Raw genomic sequence first — 26,528 nt, 5'->3', positions numbered from 1 at the left:
GTTTGAACCCCTTTTGATGTATCTCCTATAATTAGCTCCTTTGGATGAGCATCTATATACTTCCATTCCTTGGGTAAGGAAATTTCGGAAGAAGGTGCATCCAAGTTGCTATTTTGAGGAGGGGGTTCATTTAAATTCAAATTATCAAAACCAAGATCATCATCAAAATCATTTTTCTTTAAATTAGAAATTTCATTAAAAACTACATGAATATACTCTTCTATTACTAAGGTTCTTTTGTTAAAAACCCGAAAAGCCTTAGAAACGGAAGAGTAACCAAGAAAGATGCCTTCATCGGATTTAGCATCAAATTTTCCTAAGGCATCCCTTTCATTCAAAATAAAGCATTTACAACCGAAAACTTTAAAATAGGAAATATTTTGTTTTTTGTTATTCCATAATTCATAGGGAGTTTTTGATAAGGATGGTCTTATTAGGACTCTATTCATGATGTAGCAAGCTGTATTTATGGCTTCGGCCCAAAAATACTTAGGTAAACTATGTTCATTTAACATAGTTCTTGCCATTTCTTGTAGGTTTCTATTTTTTTCTTTCAACTACTCCATTTTGTTGGGGATTCCTCGGAGTGGAGAAGTTGTGATTGTATCCATTAACCTCACAAAAATTTTGAAAGTCACGGTTTTGAAATTCGCCACCGTGATCACTCCGAATTGATGAAATCATGAAACCTTTTTCGTTTTGAGTGAGTTTACAAAATTTAGAGAAACACTTGAAGCAATCACTTTTGTGAGCTAAGAAATAGGTCCAAGTGTATCTAGTATAGTCATCCACAATTACAAATGCATATTTGCTTCCCCTTAGACTTGTCGTGTCAATTGGTCCAAATAAGTCCAAATGAATCAATTGTAATGGTCTAGTGGTGCTAATTTGAGTTTTTGGTTTGAAACTAATTTTTATTTGTTTACCTAGTTGACATGCATCGCATACTTTGTCCCTAATAAACTTTATATTTGGAATTCCTCGCACTAAATCTCTAGATGAGATCTTAGATATTAGTTTCATGCTTGCATGGCCTAGTCTCCTATGCCAAAGCCAAGCATCATCATTTAAAGCGGAGAAGCACATTTCATTACTTAGTTCATCAAGGTTGATGGTGTAGACATTATTTTGTTTTAATGCAATCATAGTTATGTTATGGTTTGGTTTTTCAATAATACACACATTTGATTCAAATCTAACGATATAACCTTTATCGCATAATTGACTAACACTCAAGAGATTATGTTTCAATCCATCAACTAGTAAGACGTCATCAATAGAAAATTTTAATTTGTTACCTATGGTTCCCTTGCCAATGATTTTGCCTTGGTTGTTGTCTCCGAAGGTGACGTACCCTTCTTCTTTGCTAGTGAGCATAGATAAATGAGATGGATCTCCAGTCATATGTCTTGAGCATCCACTATCTAGATACCATCTCTTGCTCCTAGCTTGTGATGGTGTATGTTTCTACAAGAAGGGATTATTTTTAGGTACCCATTTTCTTTTGGGTGCCTTAAAAACTTGTTCATCATATTACATAGAATTGATCATGGTTCCTTTAGGAACCCAAATTAGTTTGTTCGGACTAATTTTCTTGAATGGACATTTATAAGTTTTATGTCCATATTTGCAACAAAAGTTGCAATTGCTTTAATGAAGGTGGTTGGATTTTGGTGAGGACTTCTCACAAATCCGATTCCACTTCTTTTAGGGACGTGACTCTTATTTGTAAGGATCATGTTCAAAGATTTGCTACCAACCTCGAATTTCTTCAAGGTGTCCTTAAGTAGCAAGTTCTCCTTTTGGAGAGATTCTAGATCATGGCATTTTATACACGGAGCTAAACTATCATGATATTCAGTTTTTAATTTATCGATATCACAAGTGAGACTATCATGCTCCTTTTTTAGCAATTTATATTTTCTACTAATTGTCTTACATTCATCAAATAACTCATGGAAAGCATTTAACAATTCATGATAAGGTAAATCTGCATCAATTAAATCTGTTACCTCTTCTCCGATGGCCATTAGGGCGTAATGAGCAACTTGCTCGGTGTTGGACTCCTCTTCTTCGGACGCGCTTGAATCATCCCATGTTGCCTTGAGCGCCTTCTTCTTTGATGTTCTCTTTTTGGCTTGAGGACAATCGTTCTTGTAGTGTCCCGGTTTTTTACATTCATAGCAAATCACTTACTCCTTCTTTTGTTCGAATTTATTTTTTGTATTATTTTTAAATTTGTTCTTTCTTAAATATTTTTTAAATTTTTGAGTCAAAAGTGCAATGTCATTGTCACTATCCTCATCACTTGATGTTCCTTTCAAGTGGTCTTCTTGTGATTTGAGTGTCATATCCTTCTTGTTCTTTGGAAGGGGGTTCTCGAGCTCGTCATGAGCTAGACATGTCATTTCGTAGGTCATTAGAGACCCAATGAGTTCTTCAAGAGGGAATGTTTTAAGGTCTTTGGCCTCTTGAATGGCCGTAACTTTTGGATCCCAACTTTTAGGGTGGGATCTTAAGATTTTAGTTACTAGTTTAAAGTTAGTAAAATCTTTACTAAGAGCTTTGAGTCCATTGATGACATTCGTAAACCGGGTGTACATGTCTCCGATGGACTCACTTTGTTTCATTCGGAAAGGTTCATAAGAGTGCACAAGGATGTTGATTTTGGACTCTTTCACTCGGCTAGTACCTTCATGAGTGACCTCAAGAGTTCTCCAAATATCAAAAGCCGAATCACAAATTGAAACAAGATTAAATTCATTTTTGTCTAGTGCACAAAACAAGGCATTCATAGCCTTTGCATTTAAGGCAAAAACCTTCTTCTCCGATTCATTCCATTCGCTCATCGGAAGAGAAGATTTTTGAAATTCGTTTTCAACAATAGTCCAAAGCTCGAAATCCATGGAAATGAGGAAGATCCTCATACGAGTCTTCCAATAAGTATAATCCGACCCATTAAACAAGGGTGGACGTGTGATAGAATGACCCTCATGTATGCCGGAGTAAGCCATCTCTCTTGGGTATCAAACCAAATATGAGAGTGAGCCTAGCTCTGATACCAATTGTTAGGATCGGAGCGGCACTAAGAGGAGGGGGGTGAATTAGTGCAGCGGTAAAGTGTGATAAACTTTTGACGATTTAAACACTTTCGGAAACTTCGTACGATAAAAGTAACGTTTTCGTTTGAAACCGTTTCGATTGCGTTTTAACTTGAAGAGATAAATAAGACGGAGACAAAGAAGTAGAGCATTAAAGTGCAAATGGTTTGCAGTAATGTAAATGACAATAAGTAAATGCAAACCAGAGATCACGCCGATTTTACAGTGGTTCGGTCAAATGACCTACATCCACTTGCGAGGCCCCTCTTCGATGAGGCTCCCACCTTCCACTAGCAAATCTCTTGAAGGGGAAGGGTAAATACCCCTCTTACAAATTTTTACAAGCGGTTTACTCTCTTACAGATTTTCAGCAAGAAAGAAGGAGGTGAACACTAGCAAATTGAAAACAAGACTAGCAAAGACTTTTCTAAGACCTTTCTCTTAAACAATTGCTGCTCAAAAAGTTGTAATCTCAGCTGAGATTTGAGGGGTATTTATAGGCCTCAAGAGGATTCAAATTTGAGCTCCAAAATTTGAATTCTCTTTGGGTTCCCGATGCTGGCGGTGCCACCGCCTGTCAGTGGCGGTGCCACCGCCTGTCAGTGTCAGACACTGACAGTAGACGGGCGGTGACACCGCCTGGCTCTTAGGTGCTGGGCGGTGCAACCGCCCAGTCTGGCGGTGCCACCGCCAGACCCTTCGGTTCACTAGTTGGGCTTCAAATTTAGCCCAAACCAAGTCTAATTTTGGGCCTACTTGGCCCCTAATCAGGATATAGGATTATGTCTTAATCCTAATCCTAATTACAAGTGAACTACATAACAAAAAAAATATCCTAAGCAAGTTTTCAATCGCGAACGTCGAGTCTTGTTCCGACGAGCTTTTCGACGAACTTCTTCCGACGGACTCCCAACAAGCTCCCGATCTTGTGATGACTTTAACGAGTAGCCGAGCCTTCTCGGTGATCTCCGTGAACCTCCGACGATCTCTTCGGCGAACTTTCAAAAATTCCGACAGGTTCCCGATTTCTTCTCGGATGGTTCCGGCAGCATCTCCGACGATTCTTCGGACTCTTAAACATCCATCGAACTTGACTCCGGTTTTCTTGCTTTGTGTTTTCTGGTTATCGTAGTAAATCCTGCACACTTAACTCAATAATATGGATTAGATTAATTAACCAATCAATTGATTTTATCATCAAAATCCGAGATTCAACAAATGGTTGACAACATTAGGTGATGTTTCTTGAAATTTTATGCAACTAATTATGAAATTTTACAGTAAGGAGAAACAGGTGATACTGCACGGGAAACGTGGGGGCGACGTAATGATAATTTGCACACAACAAATGGAGAAGGTTTTGCATAAAGCATGCAGCGGCTTTTTGGTACAACTTGAGCAGCAAACTAAGGAAGAGCCAATAGATTTTGAAGATCCAAACCTACTTCCTTTGCTTGCTGAATTTTCAGATATATTTGACGAACCGCACAACCTACCTCATACCCATCGACATGATCATTATATAACGATTCTTCAAGGCAAACCTCTAGCAAATACTCGGCCATATCAGTATCTATATCTTCAAAAGGATGAAATAGAAAGGATTGTAAAAGAGATGCTTGAAACATGAGTTATTTAGCTAAGTTGCAACCTCTACTCTTCACTGGTGTTACTTGTATGCAAGAAGGACGCAACATTGCTAATATGCGTTGATTACCGAGCTCTCAATGGCATAACCATCAAGGATAAATACCCTATTCTAGTAGTAGATGAATTGCTAGATGAAACGGAGCATAAATCTTCACAAAGCTGGACCTTCGATCCAGGTATTATCAAATACGAGTGTTTCAAAAAGGCATACCAAAAATCGCCTTTCGAACACACAACGGCCACTATGAATTTTTGCTTTATTCAACAAAAGATGGAATATCTTGGGCATATTATATCAGAGGAAGGTGTGATGGTAGACCCCTCCAAAATAGAAGCAATGTAGAACTGGCCGACCCCAAGGAACATAAAATTGCTACATGGATTTCTGGGTTTAATAGGCTACTACCACAAGTTCATGAAAAACTATAGAAAGATCAGAGCCTTACTGAAAAAAGATGTCTTCCAATGGTCGAACAAAGCCTCCATTGACTTCGACAAACTTAAGGCAACCATGACGACGACGCCGATGCTAGCACTACCAGATTTCAACCGACCCCTCATTATTGAGGCTGACGTATCTAGAGTCGGAATTGGAGCCATTCTCATGCAAGATGGTCGACCACTCACATACACTAGCAAGACATTATTTCCCTCCCATTAAAATATGTCAACATATGATAAGGAGATGCTCGCCATTGTGCACGCAGCAACAAGGTGGAGACCCTACTTGATCGGTCGACGATTTCAAATTAAAACCGACCATAAAAGCCTCAAGTACTTTTTGGAGTGAAAGATATCATCCCTTGAGCAGCAAAAATGGATAACAAAGCTTCTTGGATATGATTATGAAATAACTTACAAAAAGGGAAAAGAGAATGTTGTTGTAGATGCGCTTTCACGGCTACCTAAGCAAGCTGAATTTTTGGCCATTTCACTTTCGACTAGTAACTTCCTTAAGGATATTAAGAGGGAATGGCAGGAAGATTCGGAGACCAGTAAGATCATAAAAAAAATGGAGGAAGCACTAAGCTCCGTGGCTCATAACAATTGGGACTCAAAAGAATTACGCTATAAGGGGCAGATTGTGCTTGTGACAAATTCTACTTGCATCTTCACGAACAGATTTTGGACAAAGTTATTCCATATGCCGGGTACTAAATTGAAAATGAGTATGTGTTAGGACTCTAGCTAGGAGAGTCCTAATTGAGAGGGACATTCATGTAAAACCTACCTAAGCCGACCCCTATTAAAGAGGTGAAGAGGCCGGCTAGGGTTAGGAGGTTATTTCTTAGAGAAGAATAGGGAGTTGTAAAGGAATAGGAGTCTTGAGTAGGAGTCCTATTAGGAGTTGGTTAGAAGTAAGAGTCTTGAGTAGGAGTCCTATTATGAGTTGTTTAGAAGTAGGAGTCTTAAGTAAGAGTCCTATTAGGAGTTAGGGTTTAGAAGCCCTATAAATAGTCATGTATTTCACCTCTTTTCAGAAGCAATAGATGAATCTTTTCTGTAGTCTTTGAGCAGCAACTTGGAGGGAGGAACCCCTGTAGAGTTCCAAGGAGGCCGATCCCCTAAAGAGATCAACCCTAAGTTTAGAATCTGCAAGGGTTCTAAAACCTGGTATCAGAGCAGCGTTCTTGGCGTCTCGCTGCCCTTCCATAGCCATCCATAAACCCTCCACAACCACCCAAAGCAATTCCCACAATTGCTTAAGAGATCGTTGCCAAATTCCTCCATCATCTCCACCACCACGGATCATCCTTTGATCTCCCCGGGAATTATAACAGGTTCTGGTTTTCTACCTTACTGCTGCTGCAATTTAGTTATCCTTATTTGAAAATCCCAAAAAAATTATTCCTATATTTCTGCATAAACTTTTCGTCATAAAGTTTTCATCTCTACGACGAAAGATACATTGCAGAATTCCAACCGTATAGCATCGTCTTTTTGATCTTGCTACTGTGTTTTTTCTATCCAAATCTCTATGAAATTTTTATGACATCTTTGACACTTCCTAACAGCAGATTTTCCTTTCGTTTCATCAAAAAATTCTCAATATAACCTACTGATCTTTTACATCCAATCTGCTATACTTAAAAATATGTGCTGTAGAAAATTTCAGCCGCATATTGTTGCCTTAACCCATCTATTTGCAATCTTTTTTGAATAAAATTTCTTATACACTTCATAGATCATCTTAGCTTCCATCTATGATTGATCTATTAAGAAATTCATCTCTAAAAATGATTTTGTGTTGCTGCAAATTTTCATCGTATCCCGCTGAAATTTCTCGACGAGAATTCTGCAATCGCAACTTGTACCAATTTCCTTGCTGTTATACTGCCGAAATTTTCTTGATTAAATTAGATATCCTTGCTGTCATATAAACTGTGATTTTTCTTTCAATTCCCTCCTCAATTCTCTCATGTTTTCGGTGGAATTTACGTCGAGAAACCGTTGTTTCTTCGACGACAATTCTACTCTTACAAGACAGCACATACTTGCTGCAACTTCCACTTATTTCTATCAAACCTTTGCTACCATCTACCACAAATCTAAAACTTTCATCTATAGCCCTAAAACTCCACCAAACCACACCCTCAAACTGCACCCAAAATAGCCACAAAACAAGCCTAAACTGTAGCCTACATCCACCTATCTACCAACCCTTTCGACCATCAGCTCTCTCAACCAATACATGCCTTTAACCCAACAACAAAAGAGAGATCTTAACATCACTGATTTGGCAGCATATACTATGGCATCTGAGGAGGTAATCAATGCTAAATTCGAAGCCTTTGAGGCACGAATGAAGGATAAGATTCGGACGCTCTTTACCGAACTCAGATTAGGCCGACCACTAAGCCCGAAGAAATCACATCAAGGAGAGAGCTTTGCCCAATCGCACCAAGCCCAAAGATATGACTTCCAAGAGAGGGGAAGCTCTATGACCAACCCCAACTATCCATGCATGAGAGTGGATTTCCCTAGATGGGAAGAAGGAGCCCGATTGGTTGGATCTCGCGCGCGGAGCGATATTTTCGGTACCATAAAACCATGGATGCATCTACGGTGAAAATTGCAGCTATACATCTTGAAGCGGATGCTATACAGTGGTTTGATTGGTTTGAACATACTTATGGAGTCCTTTCATGGTGACAATTTAAAGAAGGACTGCTGATCTGCTTCAAACCAACCGATTACGAGAATATTGACGGACAACTAGCAAAGATCCAACAAACCTCCACCATTCAGGAGTACCAAACCAGGTTTGAAAGGTTATCTAATCAAACTCATGATTGGTCTCAAAAACAGCTATTGAGGACCTTCATTGAGGGCTTGAAGCCAGAGATCCGAGGAGAAGTTAAAGCGCGACAACCGTATACGCTTATGGCAGCCATCTCTTTCGCATGACATCAAGAGGAGCAATTGAATCATGAAGCTCGGAGGACTAGGGTCGCTCCTCAACCAGTAATATTGAAGCCCTCAGCCCCCCCTACTGTCGACCAAGTCCCTACACCAAAGAGGTTAACAAGAGAAGAGCTTCGGGAGCGATATGCAAAGGGGTTATGTTGGCATTGTGACGAGCCGTGGAGCCGTGAGCATCGCTGTAGTAAAGGGAGACTTCTTATGATTGAACCAATAGAAGAAGAGGTCATTGAATATCTAGAAGAGAGCCTTGAAAATGAAGAAGAAGATGCAGAAGAAGAGCCACAACCGACTGAAGTTACGGTACATGCACTAGCCGGCTACTCAAACCCGGAAACGATGAAAGTTGGAGGCCTTCTCAAACAACAACCGATCACTGTTCTCATCGACACGGGCAGTTCTAATAACTTTCTAAACATTAAGGTTACTATCTAGATGGCCTTACCTATTGAGAATTGCAGCAGGTTTGACGTTAAGGTCGTCGATGGACGGATTTTGAATTGTGATCGTAGGCGCCCGCAGGAGAAACTATACCTGCAGGACCAAGAGATAATTGCAGATTTATTCCTTCTCCCTCTTGATGATTATAAGGCCATGTTCATTATTAAATGGTTGACGACATTAGGTGATATTTCTTGGAATTTTATGCAACTAATAATGAAATTTTACAGTAAGGAGAAACAGGTGATACTGAACGGGAAACGTGGGGGCGACATAACGACGATTTGCACACAACAAATGGAGAAGGTTTTGCATAAAGCATGCAGAAGATTTTTTATACAACTTGAGCAGCAAACTAAGGGAGAGCCAATACAATTTGAAGATCCAAACCTACTTCCTTTGCTTGCTGAATTTTCAGATATATTTGATGAACCGTACAACCTACCTCTTACCCGTCGGCATGATCATTATATAATGATTCTTTCAGGAGTTATTCGGCCAAGTTGCAACCTCTATTCTTCACCAGTGCTACTTGTACGCAAGAAGGACGGAACATTGCAAATATGCGTTGATTACCGAGCTCTCAATGGCAAAACCATCAAGGACAAATACCTTATTCCAATAGCAGATGAATTGCTAGATGAAAGGGAGCACAAATCTTTACAAAGCTGGACCTTTGATTCGGGTATCATCAAATATGAGTTTGCGAAGAAGACATACCGAAAACCACCTTTTGAATACACAACAACCATTACGAATTTTTGCTTTCTTCAACAGAAGGTGGAATATCTTGGGCATATCATATCAGAGGAAGGTGTGATAGTGGACCCCTCCAAAATTGAAGCAATGCAAAACTGGCCTACCCCGAAGAACGTAAAATTGCTACATAGCTTTCTGGGTTTAACAGGATACTACTGCAAGTTCGTGAAAAACTATGGCGAGATCAGTGCACCACTTACTTCCTTACTGAAAAAAGATGTCTTCCAATGGTCGGACAGAGCCTCCGCTGCCTTCGACAAACTTAAGGCAGCCATGACGACGACGCCGGTGCTAACACTACCATATTTTAACCGACCCTTCATTATTGAGGCCGACGCATCTGAAGTCGGAATTGGAGCCATTCTCATGCAAGATAGTCGATCACTCGCATACACTAGCAAGGCATTATCTCCCTCCCATCAAAATAAGTCAACATATGATAAGGAGATGCTCGCCATTGTGTACGCAGCAACGAGGTGGAGACCCTACTTGATTGGTCGACGATTTCAAATTAAAATCGACCATAAAAGCCTCAAGTACTTTTTGGAGTGAAAGATACCATCCCCTGAGCAGCAAATATGGGTAACAAAACTTCTTGGATTTGATTATGAAATAACTTACAAAAAGGGGAAAGAGAATGTTCTTGCAGGTGCGCTTTCGCAGCTACCCGAGCAAGTTGAAGTTTCAGTCGTTTCACCTCCGACCAGCGACTTCCTTGAGGATATTAAGATGGAATGGCAAGAAGATTCAGATACTAGTAAGATTATAAAAAAATTGGAGGAAGCACCGAGCCCCATGGCTCATTACAATTGGGACTCAAAAGAATTACACTATAAGGGACGCATTGTGCTTATGATAAATTCTACTTGCATCTTCACGAGCAGATTTTGGACAAAGTTATTCCATATGCAGGGTACTAAATTGAAAAGGAGTATGGCATATCACCCACAAACCGACGGCCAAACGGAAGTTGTAAATAGGTGCTTGGAGACAGCCCAAAGCCACCCACCAAATATGACTACCCAAGGAGAACTTCAGACTCAGCCAAGTGCTATTATTGGTCGACGGATCATGACTCGACGATGACGATCCATTACTGAATTGCTAATACAGTGGGCAAGCCTACTAACAGAAGATGCCACTTGGGAGAACTATGATGACTTGAAGATCAAATTCCCAAAATTCATGAATCGTCGGCCTCGAGGACAAGGCTGATTTGAAGAGGGCGGGTCAGTTAGGACTCTAGCTAGGAGAGTCCTAATTGAGAGGGACATTCATGTAAAACCTATCTAAGCTGACCCCTATTAAAGAGGTAAAGAGGCCGGCTAGGGTTAGGAGGTTATTTCTTAGAGAAGAATAGGGAGTTGTAAAGGAATAGGAGTCTTGAGTATGAGTCCTATTAGGAGTTGGTTAGAAGTAGGAGTTCTATTAGGAGTTGTTAGAAGTAGGAGTCTTAAGTAAGAGTCCTATTAGGAGTTAGGGTTTAGAAGCCCTATAAATAGTCATGTATTCCACCTCTTTTCATAAGCAATAGATGAATCTTTTCTGCAGCCTTTGAGCAGCAACTTGGAGGGAGGAACCCCTATAGAGTTCCAAGGAGGCCGATCCCCTAAAGAGATCAACCCCAAGTTTAGAATCTGCAAGGGTTCTAACAGTATGGCATATCACCCACAAATCGACGGCCAGACGGAAGTTGTAAATAGGTGCTTGGAGACAGCCCAAAGCCACCCACCAAATATGACTACCCAAGGAGAACTTCAGACCCAACCAAGTACCATTATTGATCGACGGATCATGACTTGATGACAACGACCTACTATTGAAGTGCTAATACAGTGGGCGAACCTACCAATAGAAGATGCCACTTAGGAGAACTATAATGACTTGAAGTTCAAATTCTTAGAATTCATGAATCGTCTGCCTCGAGGACAAGGCTGATTTGAAGAGGGCAGGTCTGTTAGGACTCTAGCTAGGAGAGTCCTAATTGAGAGGGACATTCATGTAAAACCTACCTAAGCTGACCCCTATTAAAGAGGTGAAGAGGCCGGCTAGGGTTAGGAGGTTGTTTCTTAGAGAAGAATTAGGAGTTGTAAAGGAATATGAGTCTTAAGTAGGAGTCCTATTAGGAGTTGGCTAGAAGTAGGAGTCTTGAGTAGGAGTCCTATTAGGAGTTAGGGTTTAGAAGCCCTATAAATAGTCATGTATTCCTCCTCTTTTCATACGCTATAGATGAATATTTTCTGCAGCCTTTGAGTAGTAATTTGGAGGGAGGAACTCCTATAGAGTTCCAAGGAGGCCGATCCCCTAAAGAGATCAACCCCAAGTTTAGAATCTGCAAGGGTTCTAACATGTTGATACCATTTAATGATGAGAACTTTTGAGTGTAAAACTTAGTTGAATTTTTTTTTACCACACTTAAATTGTTGAATTATTCTCCTTTTTATTAATGACAATGGGGGAGAAATAATACCAAAATGTGATAAATTGATGACAAATGTATGCAATGTATTTCATCATATATACTTGAAATATTTGCTTGATAAATTTCTTTCATTATGATAAGATATCTAGAGCTTAACTTGCTATTTTATAATTGATATATTGCCATAGAATGATGAATTGCTATCTTTGTCATCTTTCATATTTGAAATATCATACTTGAAAATGGATGTCATGCCTTGACATCATTTTGAGAATGTTAGATCATGATAGAAATCATAATGTGCATGTTGATAAGTTTAATGAACTTATCTTATCAGTTTGTTTCCCGAATTCAAAGGCCTTGAATTCAAGAATGTCTTTTCTCAAGTATAGCATATAGATAGGGGGAGTTAAGGTTAACTCTGTTATCAATTGATTATCATCATAAAAAAGGAGATTGTTGAAACTCGAATTTTGATGATGAAGTCAATTGTAAATTATTTGATCTAATCTATATGTTGAGAAAAGTGTGCAGGATTAACTATGATAGCAGTAAGATATAAAGCAGGTGTTGTGTTGGAGTCAAGATCGAGATCTCATTGGGAGATCAAGAGTTCGTCGGAAGTCCGGACGTTCGTCGAAAGTTCTGTCGGAACCAACCGAGAAGTCCAGGAGCTTGCCAAAGAAGTTTATCGGAACTCGCCAAGAAGATTGTCGTAAAGTCCAGGAGCTTGTCGGGAGTCCACTAGAGCATTGCCGAAAGTTCGTCGAATGTTCGCTGGAAGTTCGCCGGAAGCTCGCCAGAAGAGCAATTGATGCACCGAAACAAGAAGTGCTACAATTAAGTCTTAATTGTCATAGTTAGATCATAAATTAAGTTAGTATTGGGAGGTAATCCCACTAACTTAATTAGGGGCCAACTGGGCCCTTAATAGGGCTGAATTGGGTCGAATTTAGCAGCCCATTCAGCCCCTAAATTCTTGGCCGGTGGTGGCACCGCCTAGAAAGTAGTGCCCCAAGTTATTTGGGCGGTGGTACCGCTCAGACTGGGCGGTGGTACCACCGGTAGTTATTACCTGCCAGTGGTGGTACCACCCCTATCAAGTGGTGGTACCACCCCTATCAAGTGGTGGTACCGCCAGAGCTCGATCTCTGAGCTCTGTTAGGCGGTGGTACCGCCCAGTGTCAGACTACAGGTGGTAGTACTGCCCAGTAATGATGGTGGTACCGCTAGTACCCCAGAAATCCGGGATTAGACACTTTTTGGCTCCATTTTTTAAAGCCATTGGAGCCTATAAAAATCCCACCCTTTTCTGCATGAAAGGGCACGAAACCATTGGCATAATCTTGAGCTCTTGAGTCTTAAAGTGTTGTAAAAGTGAGAAGAGTTCTCCTCCTTCATCTCTTAGCCTTGCAAACATCCAAGAAAGAGGAGTGAGGCTTGTAAGGGTTGTCCCCTAAACCTGACAAAAGGAGAAAGAGCTATAAAATGTGGTTGGCCTTCGCCTATTGAAGTAAGTCTTTTAGTGAATGCCAGTGACCTCGTCGGAGGAGGAATCTGAAAGTTGATGTATGTCACATTGACCGAACCACTCTAAATTCTGGTTTGCTTTTTCATTTATGTAATTTACAGTACTACAAATTTCTTTAATATTCTCTTGCACTTTTACGAAAGCTTTCAAGTTCAAATTCTCTCCAAAATGGATTGAACCGAAACCATTTTCGTTAGAATTAGTTTTAATCGAAACAAAGACTTTTGAATTCGAGAAAGTTTTCCACTGCACTAATTCACTCCCCACTCTTAGTGCTGCTCTTGATCCTAAAAAAAAGGTAAGTAATTTATATTGAGAATTTTTTAATGAAACCAAAGGGAAATCCATTTTTAGGAAGTGTCTATCGTAAATTTTTTTTAAAGATTTGGATAGAAAAAACATAGTAGCAAGATCAAATAGATTGTGCTATGCAGCTAGAATTCTGCAGTGCATCTTTCATCGTAGAGATGAAAAGTTTACGATGAAAAGTTTATGTAGCAATATAGGAATAATTTTTTTTGGATTTTTGAATAAGGATAACTAAATTTCAGTAGCAGTAAGTTAGGAAACCAAAACCTATTGCAATTCATAGGGAGATCAAAGGATGATCCACGGTGATGGAGATGATGACGGAATTCAACGATGATCTTTTAAGCAATTGTGGTAATTGCTTTGGGTGGCTGTGGAGGGCTGATGGATGGCTGGATTTTTTAATAAGGATAACCAAATTGCAGCAGTAGTAAGGTAGGAAACCAAAACCTGTTGTAATTCACTAGAAGATCAAAGGATGATCCGCGGTGGTGGAGATGATGGTAGAATTTGACGACGATCTTTTAAGCAACTGTGGGAATTGCTTTGGGTGGCTATGGAGGGCTGATCGATGGCTATGGAAGGGCAGCGAGATGCTAAGAACGCTGCTCTGATACCAAGTGGTAGAACCCTTGCGGATTCTAAGCTTGGGGTTGATCTCTTTAGGGGATCAGCCTCCTTGGAGGAGTTCCTTCCTCTAGATTGCTGCTCAAAGGCTGCTAAGAAGATTTATCTATTGCTTATTAAAAGATAATGAATATATGACTATTTATAGGGCTTCTAAACTCTAACTCCTAATAGAACTCCTACTCAAGATTCCTAATAGGACTTCTACTCAAGACTCCTACTTCTAACGAACTCCTAATGCTTCTCTAAGAAGCAATCTCCAAACTAATCCTATTCTTAGCCGGCCTCTTCACCTCTTTAATAGGGGTCAGCTAGGTAGGTTTTACATGAATGCCCCTTTCAGTTAGGACTCTCCTAACTATAATCCTAATAGTATCAAAACCAAAATCATCATCAAGATCATTTTTCTTAACTTTGAAAAACTCATTAAAAATGACATGGTTGGATTTCTCAATAACTAAAGTTCTTTTATTAAAGACACAATAAGCTTTAGAAATAGAAGAATATCCAAGAAATATGCCTTCATTGGATTTTGCTTCAAATTTTCTTAAGGCATCTTTTTTATTTAAAATAAAATATTTACAACCGAAAACTTTAAAATATAAAATGTTGGGTCTTTTATTATTTCACAATTCATAAGGAGTGTTAGAAAGTAGTGGTCTTACGAGAACCCTATTCATGACATAGCATGTTGTGTTAACGGTTTTGGCCCAAAAGTATTTGTGTGGGCTATGTTCATTAAGCATGATTCTTGCCATCTCTTGTAAACTCATTTTTTTTTTCTTAACAACTCCATTTTGTTGTGGATTTCTTAGAGTAGAGAAATTATGGTCATACCCATTTAACTCACAAAAAGCTTAAAACCATGGTTTTTAAATTCACCACCATGATTACTATGAATATAAAAAATCATAAAACCCTTTTTATTTTGGACTAGTTTACAAAATTTTAAAAAATATTTAAAGTAATCACTTTTATGTGTCGAGAATTATGTCCAAGTATATCTACTATAATCATCAGTAATCACAAAAGCGTATTTACTACCTCCTAGACTTATGATATCAATTGGTCCAAATAAATCCATATGAATTAATTATAGTAGTCTAGAAATATTTACTTGATTTTTAGACTTAAAGCTACTATTTATTTATTTTCCTAGCTGGCATGCACTAACTTTATCTTTGACAAATTTAATTCTAGGCATACCTCTTACATGTTCTTTAGTTGTAATTTGTGAAATTAGTTTCATACTTGTGTGGCCTAATCTTCTATGCCAAAGCCATGCATCATCATTTAAAACCGAAAAGCAAGTTTCATCACAAAAATCATCAAGATCAATAGTGTACACATTATTAGTCCTTAAGGCAATCATAGATATACTTTTGTGTGGTATCCCTATAATGCAAGCATTAGATTCAAATTTGATGTTAAAAACCTTATCACATAATTGACTAAATCTTAGTAAGTTATGTTTTAAACCATCTATTAATAAAATATTTTCAATTAAGATGTTTGATTTGTTACCTATATTTTTTTTGCCAATAATTTTTCTTTTGTTGTTGTCTCTGAATGTGATATATCCTTCATCTTGGCTAGTGAGCTTAGACAAGTGTATTGGACCTCCAATCATGTGCCTTGAACATCTACTATCAAGATACAATCTCTTGCTTTAGCTTTTAAATGTAGACATATCTATAAGAAAGAAGAATTTACTTTAGGTATCCATTTAGCTTTGGATCTCTTATGAAAAGATCTACTTATCTTAACTAATGATAGTAAGTTATTTATGGTTCTTAGGAACCCAAACAAATTTATGTGAGCTATATTTTTTAAATGAACATTTATAAGCATAATGTCCACATCTATCATAAAAAATATATTTATTTTCAAGGGAAACATATAATGTAGGTCTTTTAACAAATAAAGTTGGCTTTTATTGAGTGTTGCTACTCATAAAACCAATTCATATTTTTCTATATACATGACCTTTGTTAGCAAGGATCATGTTTAAAGATTTGTTTTCAATTTTAAATTTTTTTAATATTTGTTGTAGAACCATGTTTTCCTTTTCGACTAAGTCTAACTCTTCACATCGAGTACAAGAGGTTACATGAAATTATCATGCTCATTTTTTAATTTTTTAAATTTACTAGAGATAGAAGCATGATCTTTTTTTAGCAATTTATATTTCTTACCAACTAATTTAAACTCATCATATAAATCATGGAAAGCATTTAATCAATCATCATAAGATAAATAAGTTTCGATTGAGTCACTTATCTCGTCTTTGAGGGCCATTAGAGCATAGTTTGCTACCTTATATTCATTGGTTTGCTCCTTGTCTTTGAATACACCCGATTTGTCCCAAGTCATCTGGAGTATTTTCTTCTTCTTTGGTAGCTTCTTCTTCTTCTTCAATTGAGGACATTCACTTTTGAAGTGTCCCGGCTTCTTAAATTTGTAGCAGATGATTGTGCCCTTTTTGAGTTTGTTTTTATTCTCAGTATCTTGTTTTACAAGATTTATTTTGTTTCCTCTTATGAATTTTTTAAATTATTTTGTTAGGAGTGTTAAGTCATCATTATCACTTTGAGCTTTCACTCAAGAAGTCTTCTTTAGCTCTAAGTGTCATATCCTTCCCATTTTTTGGAAGGTTATTCTCTAATGAAACCTTGCACATCATTTCATAGGTCATTAATGACCATATGAGTTCTTTAAGAGGAAAATAGTTCAAGTCATTTGTTTTTTGAATAGTAGTTACTTTTGGATCCCAATTTTTAGGAAGAGATCATAAAATTTTATTAACAAGTTCAAGATTAGTAAAACTTTTACCAAGTGCTTTCAAACCATTGACAACATCCGTAAAACGGGTGTACATGTTATCATTGGTTTCGCTTGGCATCATTCAAAACAATTCATAATTATGCACCAAAAGATTAATCTTAGACTCTTTAACTCTACTTGTACCTTCATGTATGACTTCGAGTGTGTGCCAAATATTACATGCAATTTCGCTTATAGAAACACAATTAATCTTATTTTTGTGTAAAACACAAAATAAAGCTTTCATATCTTTCGCATTTAAAGAAAACAATTTTTTCGCTAGATTATTTCATTCATTCATTAGCCTAGAGGATTTTTAAAATTCACATTCTACAATATTCCATAAATCAAAGTCCATAGAAAAAAAAAAATCTTTATACGTGTAGTCTATCACATTGAACATAAGAGGACAAGTAATAGAGTAACCCTCTTGATGGCTAGTAAAAGCCATTTATTCTCTCTTGGGTATTAAACTAACTAAGAGAAACTTCGCTCTGATTCCAACTATTAGAACTATATTTGGCACTAAGAGGGGGGGGGGTGAATTAGTGTTTTCGTAAAATTACGATGATTCAAAAACTTTATTCGATCAAATCCATATCAGAAATATATTTAACTTAAAATGCAAGTGAGAGTAGTAGATAATTAAATCAATAACTAATGGCAATGAAAAGCATAATAGAAATGCACACTGAATTGATAGTGGTTCTATCACTGCGACTTATGTCCACTCTAAATTCCTCTTCCGTTGAGGCCACCGGCGTTCACTAACAATCTTCTTTCAATGGGCAAAGACCAACTACTCTCTTTACAATTCTTTTTCTTTTCACAGGTTTAGGAGAGAAAATTTACAAGTCTCACACCTCTATTAGAATAAGCCCAAAACTTTAAAGAGGAGGAGGGGGACACTGAGCACTTTTCAAGACTTTATAACTCAGAATCACTAGCCTTTACAACTCAGACTATACATGTATCTCGAGAGGGACATCGAGATAACCGGATGGATTGGTATACTGTATACTAATCCATATGATGGAGGCAGTTGGTCTTATAGCTACTCATGTGGGGTACTAGAGGTATAGTACAAGTGCTCATTAGAGAATGAGTTTATTGATTGATCTGCTCATAGAATGTTGAATGGATAATGATACCTCATTATCTGATAGTGATTCTGTTATCCTAGTGGTGTACCTTATTCTTAGACTTGAGATACCAAGGATGTCCTATTCTCCACTCTTTGATACTAGACTTATATGTTTCGAAGTTTAAGATCTAGTAGAGTCGGGTTATCGGGAGTGGTAGTCAACCTTATGAGGGCTATTGAGTATCGATAGAGGATCATCCGCTCTCGGTGTCATGAGAGAAATATCTCGTGTTCTTGCTTAGACAAATCCCTGGCCAGGTCATTCGGATTGAAAGAGAAAGAGTTCTCCGAGAGAATCCGATTAGAGCGAAACTCGAGTAGAAACCGTATAGGTCCGATAGCACCATGCCCGATATACAATCTCTAGGATTTTAGTTGGATGAGGGACTATAGGTACACGGTAATTGAGGACAAATAGGTCCAAAGGATTGGATTCCCTTGTATCGTCTAGGGGCTGCGACGTAGTGACCTAGTACATCTACAATCGATGAGTCGAGTAAATTATTATGAAGATAATAAGTCACTGAGCCAAAAGGAGTTCTGATAGGTATGGTTCATGGCCAGCTCGATATTGGGCCTAGAGGGTCACACACATATATGGTAGGCGTTGTGACGAGTAGAGTTTTGGATATAAGATATCCGTCAGAGCCCCTATCTTATTGGATATCCAATAAGCCCCTAAATTATTGGATCCTATGGATGAGATCCAATAAGAGCCAATAAGAGATTATTAGATAGAAGATCTAATACTCAATGTCCAATAGGGCAGGATCCATTAGGGTTAAGTTGATAGGGGGCCTCTATAAATAGGAGAGAACCAAAGGTCCATAGGCTAGAGGCTTCTTGGTTGCCATCTCCTATTCTCCTCTCCCCTTCTCCTCCTCAGATAGCAGGTGTTAGTGAACAAAAGTACCATGGCTGATGAGTCAGTACGATTAGGTCTGCGGGTCGATGATGGGAGCTTCTTGCGGAGTGAGTAGGATGATGAGGTGGCCGCGCCCTCGGGAAGGAATGTTGGTCGACGTTGGTCAGGATCCGGGCAGGCTCACTGCTCTCCCTTATACGATGGAAGGTATTAATTGGTTCGAGATGTTCGCCACTCGGGGATGGCTATTTCGAAGCGACTCGAGCAAGAATAGGGCTGGCGGTGTCGATTGGGCCCTCGTGAGAGGATGTTGATTAGCATTTCTCAGTTTGCTGACCCGAGCACCGTTTGTGGTGGGACTCATCTCTCTGACTCCGGGATGAACGACAACGTGTCCTTCTGTACTGGATGGCAATTCCCGAGTTGAGGCACTCGCCGCTCGGGGTGTCCGCCTTCCTGTTAAATGGCCTTCGTCGGGTGCTTCCCGACTTTGGACCCTCCGACAAGCAAGTCAGTGGAGTATTTTTATATCGAGTTTTTTCCTCTCCATTGGTCGGGCATCAGCCAGGGGTTTATATACTATTGTGCGAGGATTGGTTGCACCTCGGTTCGGTGTGGCCACTGACATTTGTGGGATAGGACGACTTTTCTGATGAGCTGGCGTCTTTGGGGATACCTGAGCGGCGTCAGACAGCACCGCCCCGAGCCCTCGGGATAGTTGTGTCACATAGTGTCTCGTTACGGAACCTGGCTTGACGTGTGTCACGGGGTTCTGATGGTGTGCAGCGTCAGATTTTGACATTGGTTGGGACGTGGCATGTGACGTCGATAGTGACTCGTCGGGGGGGGGGGGGTGATTTTAGAGGGGCGGCAACCTGTGATTTGGATAGGACTAATCCTACTGATCGAATGGTGGGGGCCTAACGAGGCAATACCTAAGTGTTGAAATCTGCCAAGCGAGACCTATGGAGCAAACCCGATGTGTCTCAGTTCAGATGACGGGTTTCGCATGGCTCGGAGCTACCATTGCCAAGTTTACAAGTCGACAAGCGAATTGAGGCGGCTCGGTTTAAAGACTTGTTAGGCAGCAAATCGGAGTCGACGTGAAGCGAATCAGAGTCCACATGAAGCGACTTGGATAACGGGCTAGGCCGGTGATTCGGGTGCTGGATCAACTAAGGTGTGACTCGGGCATAAGATTGGCCGCGAGGTGTAGCTCGGGCGATGGATCGGGCCTGTGGGTCGAGTGACCAAATCCGGTTCTGGTTCCGATGCTAATGGGTCGCAAGTCGGGAGCAATCTGGAGTGACCCGGGCAGGAAACAAACCTGGGGACCAAGTGACTACGCTCGTTCCGAATTGAGACTAGGGATCGAGTGAGTATGCTCGGCTCCGAATTGAACCTAGGGATCAAGTGAGTGAGCTCAGCTCCGGATTGAACCTGGGGACCGAGTGAGTAAGCTCGGCTCCGAATTGAACTTGGGGATTGAATTAGTAAGCTCAACCCTGAATTAAACCTGGGGACCGAGAGAGTAAGCTCGGTTCCGATTTCGGTGCCGGTGGATCGCTAGTCGGGAGCGATCTAGAGCGACCTAGGCAGGAATCGAACCTGGGGGCCAAGTGATTAAGCTCAGTTCCGATTTCGGTGCCGGCGGGTCACTAGTCGGGAGCGATCTGGAGCGACCCGGGCAAGAATCGAACCTGAGGGCTGAGTGATTAAGCTCGGTTCTGGTTTCAGTGTCGACGGGTCACTAGTCGAGAGCGATCTGGAGTGACCTGGGCAAGAATCGAACCTAAGGGCTGAGTGATTAAGCTCGGTTCCGATTTCGGTGCCGGTGGGTCGCTAGTCAAGAGTGATTTGGAGTGACTCGGGCAGGAATTGAACTTGGGGCCGAGTGATTAAGCTCGGTTCCAGTTTCGGTGCCGGCGGGTCACTAGTTATGAGTGATCTAGAGAGACCCGAGCAAGAATCGAACCTAGGGGCCAAGTGATTAAGCTCGGTTCCAGTTTTGGTGCCGGTGAGTCGCTAGTCGGGAGCGATTTGGAGTGACCCGGGCAAAAATCGAACCTGGGGGCTGTGATTAAGCTCGGTTCCAATTTCGGTGCCAGTAGGTCGATGTTGAGCCGGTGTCAGGCCACTTCTAGGTCGATCCCGGGCATCTCCTCGGGGGACCACGCGAACATGTTGGCGTTCTTCCTCAGGAAATCGATGAGGTGGAGCTGGTCCGCTTCGGGGAGAGTGGCTCCGACCTTGACGGTCCGATCGGGTCGGCTCCTCTTCAAGGGTACCTCGATGAGTGGCTCGAGAGGCTCTAGTGGCACTTGCAGTACGGGTTCTTCACGGGGATCGGGAATCGGAGTTGGGCGCAACTTTCCTGGGAGAGTAACCGCGATGAGGTAGCATTGCCTTGACTCCCCTGGGTCACTTCGGGCCTCCCCGATCCCTACTAAGGTCGAAAACTTGATGGTCCTACGGTAGGTGGAAACCATCGCCTTTATCTTGTTGAGCGTTGGGCGGCCAAGGATGATGTTGTAGGCCGAGGGCATATCAACTACCATGAAGGTTGTCATTATCGTCTTCGCCATTGGCTCCTCCCCAATAGTGATAGGGAGGACTGTGGTTCCGAGCGAAGAGATAGAACCCCCTGTGAATCCTGTGAGGGCTGATGTCATAAGGGTAAGGTCTCCCTCGGTCAAGCCAAGCCTCTTGAAGGCGTCGAAGTAAAGGACGTCGGCGGAGCTCCCGATGTCAACCATCACCCTCTTGACTCGAGCATTGGCGATCTGGATGGAGATCACTAAAGCATCATCATGGTGGAAGCGCTCAGCCTCCCTAGCCCCGAAAGTGATTTCAGGCTAAAGCTCGGGCCGAGGACGTTTCTTGACCGTGTTGCAGGCGTAGGCCTTTCTCGCCGGAGAGCTGCTGCTACCGGCTGCTGGTCCCCCGGAGATGACGTCGATTTGTCTCTCAACGGGTCCCTTGGGGCATGGAGTCACCTCTAGGGATTTGAGGTAGCGTCCGAGGTGACCTCTCTGGATCAGCACCTCTATTTGATTCTGGAGGTCATGGTAGTCCTCCGTGTCATGACCGTAGTCCTTATGGAACATGCAATATTTAGATCGATCTTTATGAGTGGCCTTCATAGGACGAGGTTATTGCAAGAGACCCATCTCCTTGATTTGGAGGAAGATCTCGGTGCAGGATGTATTTAGGGGGAGAAGCGGGGGCCTCGGGAGCGGTAGCTCTTGTCAGCCGAGCCCGCGGTGGGGTGTTGCCGGGGCTGCTGAGGTCATTCCTCGGAACAGTTCCGCCCTTGGCCTCTTGCGTTCCATGCGCTTCCCTACCACCAACGCTTTAGCGATGACGTACTGGTTGGTGCGCTAGAACATTTCAGAGACAATCACTGGTGGTTTCTCGATCAATGACCAGAAGAACCTCGAAGGCTTCAAACCAATCAAGAACACCTGCATGATTAAAGAGGGGTGAGCATTTGGGAATCCCTGGATCTCAGTGGCAAAACGTGCCATGAACTGGGAGAGCGACTCGTCTTCGTGCTGTGATAGCATGAGCAGGGTGGCCATGGAAGGCCTAGGTCACACGCTGGCGAAGAAGTTCTACTCAAATTCCTGAGCGAGTTGATCGAAGGATGAGACCGAGGATTGGCGCAGCCAGCTGAACCACGCTCGCGTCGGTCCCTCAGGGTGGTCGGGAACACCTAGCACATCAATGCATCAGAGGTGCCATAGAGGGCCATCTGAGCCCGAAATGCAGAGACGTGCTCCGCGAGATCGGAGCCACCGTCATATGTCTCCAATGCCAACAGCCTAGAGTTGAGGGGTACCGGCTTGTCCTATACTTCCTGAGTGAAAGGGGACCCGCCCGAGCCGCCTTTGCTGGACTCGGCCCGTAATTTTCGGAACTCGTACTGGAACTCATCCAGGCGTTAGTTGACCTAGGATAGTTGGGCCCTAAACGAGTCATCCGCCGAGTTGGATGATATGGTGTTAGGCTTGGAGAGGGGCGGTGTGGTTCGGCGGGGCATGGGTGTGCTTTGCTCGAGCGAACCTCTCGGGTCCATCGTTTGCTCTCGAGCTTCTCCGGTCGTGACCTGCTCCCTGTCCGGCCTTTGCCGGGTCGGGTCAGTCGGGGAAGCTGCTAGCCGTACGATCTAGGGAATGAGTTGAACAAGCGTCTGCACCATGCCCGCCATGGTTTGCACTTGCTTGGTCTGGCTGAGAAACGCCTCGAGTGTCACGGCCGAGGGTCCCGCAGTAAGTCCGGGGGGCGACAGCCCCGGGTCATTGAACAAGCTCCAATAGCGATCTGGCGTCGAGGCCGGGACCCTCCCCTCTCCAGGGACGGGGAGGGGCTGATCTCTGGGCCCGGCAGAGGGGTGACCGGTCGATGGTTCTCCTTTAGGGAGAGCTCCTGCAAGATGCTCCTGTGACATGGCCCTCCTTCTAGCGCCAAAATATTAATGAACATATATGTCGTGGCTGATGAGTCAGCACGGCTTGGTTCATAGGTCGATATCGGGAGCCTTCTATTAGCTGAGATGGACGCCACGGTCGATCGGGCCCTCGGCGATGGGGTACTAGTTGGCGTCGATCGGGATCCGGGCCGGTTGACGGCTCGCCTTGTAGACGTCGGTCGGGATCCGGGCGCCATTTATGACGAGTCACATCTTTCTGTCTCTGGGGTGGTTGACAGCTCGTCCTCGTATACTGGATGGCAATTCCCGAGCTGAGACGCTCGTCGCTCGCGAATGGTCATCTGCCTACAAAAAATGACCCCCGCCGAGTGATCCTTGGCCGTGGCCCCTCCAACGAGCAAGTCAGTGTGGGGTGGATTGTATTTTTTTTGTCTCCCCTTGGCCAGAGGTCGACCAGGGGCTTTATGCTATTGCGCGAGGGTCAGTAGTGCGTGGTTGTTGACCCTCGAGGGGCGGGACAGGACTTTTGATAGGCTGCCACGTCCGGGATGTGCGGAGCAATGTCAGACGACACCACACGCGACAGGTGGAATAGCTTCTCGATACGATTCTGACTTGACGTGTGGCGTCAACGGTGACGTGTCTGGGGCTCCAAAACATGCCGTATCAACATGGATCACAAGCAACACACTTGAAGCTTTCTTCATTTCTTTTGAATAAATAGAAAAGAAATCCTCTTCGAAAATATAAAATTGTTTCATATTTGTAGAGAGGTTAATAGATGTACCGCAAAGTATATTAAAGCGGAGCAAGTTTTAAGTTATAATAGACGCTTGAAGTAGTATATATTTCTTTTTTGAAAGGATAAACAAATATTGCATGCTCATGAACAAGACCCTAAACACACATAAAATGCCCAAACAAAATCTTGCGAGGAAATGTCACGACGCGTAGCATCTCCTTAGACAAGATGTGAAGCTTGGAACCTGCTTGGAAAACTCCACAACGCGCTTCGTTTAGAATTGGCCTTGGCGAACTTTTCCATCATCCTAATGTCTACTTTTATTAGCTGGAACAGTAGTTTCCTATTGATTTCCCTTCAGATTTGTGGAGTTGGCTTAATACTGCTCTACCGTTAATATCAGCCTTTTTAAAGTGATTTATTAGATCTATTCTCAATCATCCCCTCGATTTAGTGATTAGACGAGCCTCGCTTTCTCCGAAATAAATTTCATACCATCGACCGCGGCCAGCAATTTTCTCCTACGATACCCGGGAAACATCACAAGCGGCTTCCTCAGGATCCCACCTCGGGTGGAAATTTCTGGGTGGACCCTACAGCTCGGGTAACGCCCAGGAAACTATCCCTGTATTTCTTATATAAAGCAGCGTCTTGGGGTTCCGTTCTCGATCTCAATGGGCTGCAGCACTTCAAGCAAGCACGGGTCCCTGCGGGAAGACCACGCTTTCGATCTCAAGCCTGTGATTTCTAGGAGCTCGAAGCTCTCGCGGATCGTCGCTGACCTCCTCAAATGCGTTCTTCCAGGCATCCGGAAGGGCCTTGCCGACCTCGATACCTGTCTCCACCACGCTCTGTTGGGTCTTCGTATCCTCGAAGCCGCGCTGGTGTGCTTCGAAGAGGAGGACTGCAAAAAGGAGACGAGCGACTACAGAAGAAACAAGAAGAGGAAGAAGCCTTGCAACGGAAAGAACGCCTACGGCTTAACCCTTCGCAACCTGAGCGAGTTCAAGCTGCAGGCGGGCGCCCCTTTCATCCACCTGGACGTCGAGGAGCTGCAGTCTGCGCTGGAGAAGCTCGAGGGTATGATGGACGCACTGCGCGGGAGGAAGGAAGAGATCGAGGAGAGACTGCGGTCGACCAACTGGTGGCGGAAGGCGTGGAGCCTCGTCTTCACGGCGGTCTTCATTGGGGTGCTGGTGTGCTCGATCGTGCTAGCCGCGTCGGTGGTAGCACCGGTGGCTATCACCGCTGCGATCGCCAGCGCTACTGCCATGAAGGCGGTGGAGCCGTGGATCAACTGCGTCTGGGACGAGAGAAAGAAGGCACTCGAAGACGAGGAGGAGGTAGTGAAGATGATGCGCGACGGCGGGTTCTCGCTGCTCGAGCTTGAAAGCATTCGATCGATAGTGCACAAGTTAAGGAACGACTATGACGCCTTGAACTGGGATGTGGAGTTCATGCTCCGCCTGGAGAGTGAGGAGGCCACCATGGTAGGGATGACGGACATCAGGAAGAAGATCGAGAACGGTGACGTGACAAGCGGCGTCGAGCGTTTGAAGAGTCATGTGGATGCGTGCGCTACCGCTATAGAACGGGCGAAGGAGTTTCTCGGGATAATTAGAAGCTAACGATTTGTATAGGGATAATGTTGTATATTAATGCAGGAGAATAGGATGATTTGAAAAATAAAATAGAATACTTTTAATCAAGAAAATTAAAATAGTATTAAACAAGAGGTAAAATTAAGAACACCTATAAAATATTTTTAAGTACATATTATTTGCTTCATGAACCATAATTTTATTTATAGTACCTAGTGGTAACTACCTCATCCCATCATATCACCCATGATCAAATTAGGTTGATGAACTACTCTCATAATTTTTTAGATCATGGGCTACTTAGATAGAACATGACAATTACTTAGAACTACCTATGAATCTCAACACTCTCTCTTGACTCATAATTACATATATCGATTTAAGACATAAAATAAACATACTTCACTTGGTGAGAATATCTACATCAAATTTATCTATGCTACAATACTTCATTGTTATGGTTCCACTTGCTACAAGATCTCGAATGAAATGATTGCATATCTCTATATGCTTCGTTCTTCTTAAAAAAATTGGATGATTTGTCATTATAATTGTGGCTTTATTGTCATAAAATATTTCAATTACTTCTTTTTGTTTTTGATGAATATCTTCAAGAAGACTTTTAAACTATATTTCTTGACAAGTCGTTGATGTTATA

The 26,528-nt window shown here is 42.2% G+C and overlaps 2 protein-coding genes across 2 annotated transcripts; one reads left to right on the top strand and one right to left on the bottom strand.

Moving 5' to 3' along the window:
* Positions 1-21,224: 21,224 nt before the first annotated feature.
* LOC135611539 (uncharacterized) lies at positions 21,225-22,238 on the bottom strand. Its single transcript, XM_065107178.1, has 2 exons — positions 21,981-22,238; positions 21,225-21,878 (listed from the first exon to the last, which is right to left on the bottom strand). Exons 1-2 carry the CDS (start codon positions 22,236-22,238, stop codon positions 21,225-21,227), a joined length of 912 nt encoding a protein of 303 aa, XP_064963250.1.
* Positions 22,239-24,943: 2,705 nt separating this feature from the next.
* LOC103974688 (UPF0496 protein At4g34320-like) lies at positions 24,944-25,897 on the top strand. The gene has a single exon (XM_009389562.3). It carries the CDS (start codon positions 24,944-24,946, stop codon positions 25,895-25,897), a length of 954 nt encoding a protein of 317 aa, XP_009387837.2.
* The last annotated feature ends 631 nt before the right edge of the window (positions 25,898-26,528 follow it).

This window comes from Musa acuminata, chromosome BXJ2-5, assembly GCF_036884655.1.
Source record: "Musa acuminata AAA Group cultivar baxijiao chromosome BXJ2-5, Cavendish_Baxijiao_AAA, whole genome shotgun sequence".
NCBI classification, from domain to species: Eukaryota; Viridiplantae; Streptophyta; class Magnoliopsida; order Zingiberales; family Musaceae; genus Musa; species Musa acuminata.
The sequence above is the reverse complement of the archived record's forward strand: the minus strand, read 5'-3'. Positions and strand labels throughout refer to the sequence as shown.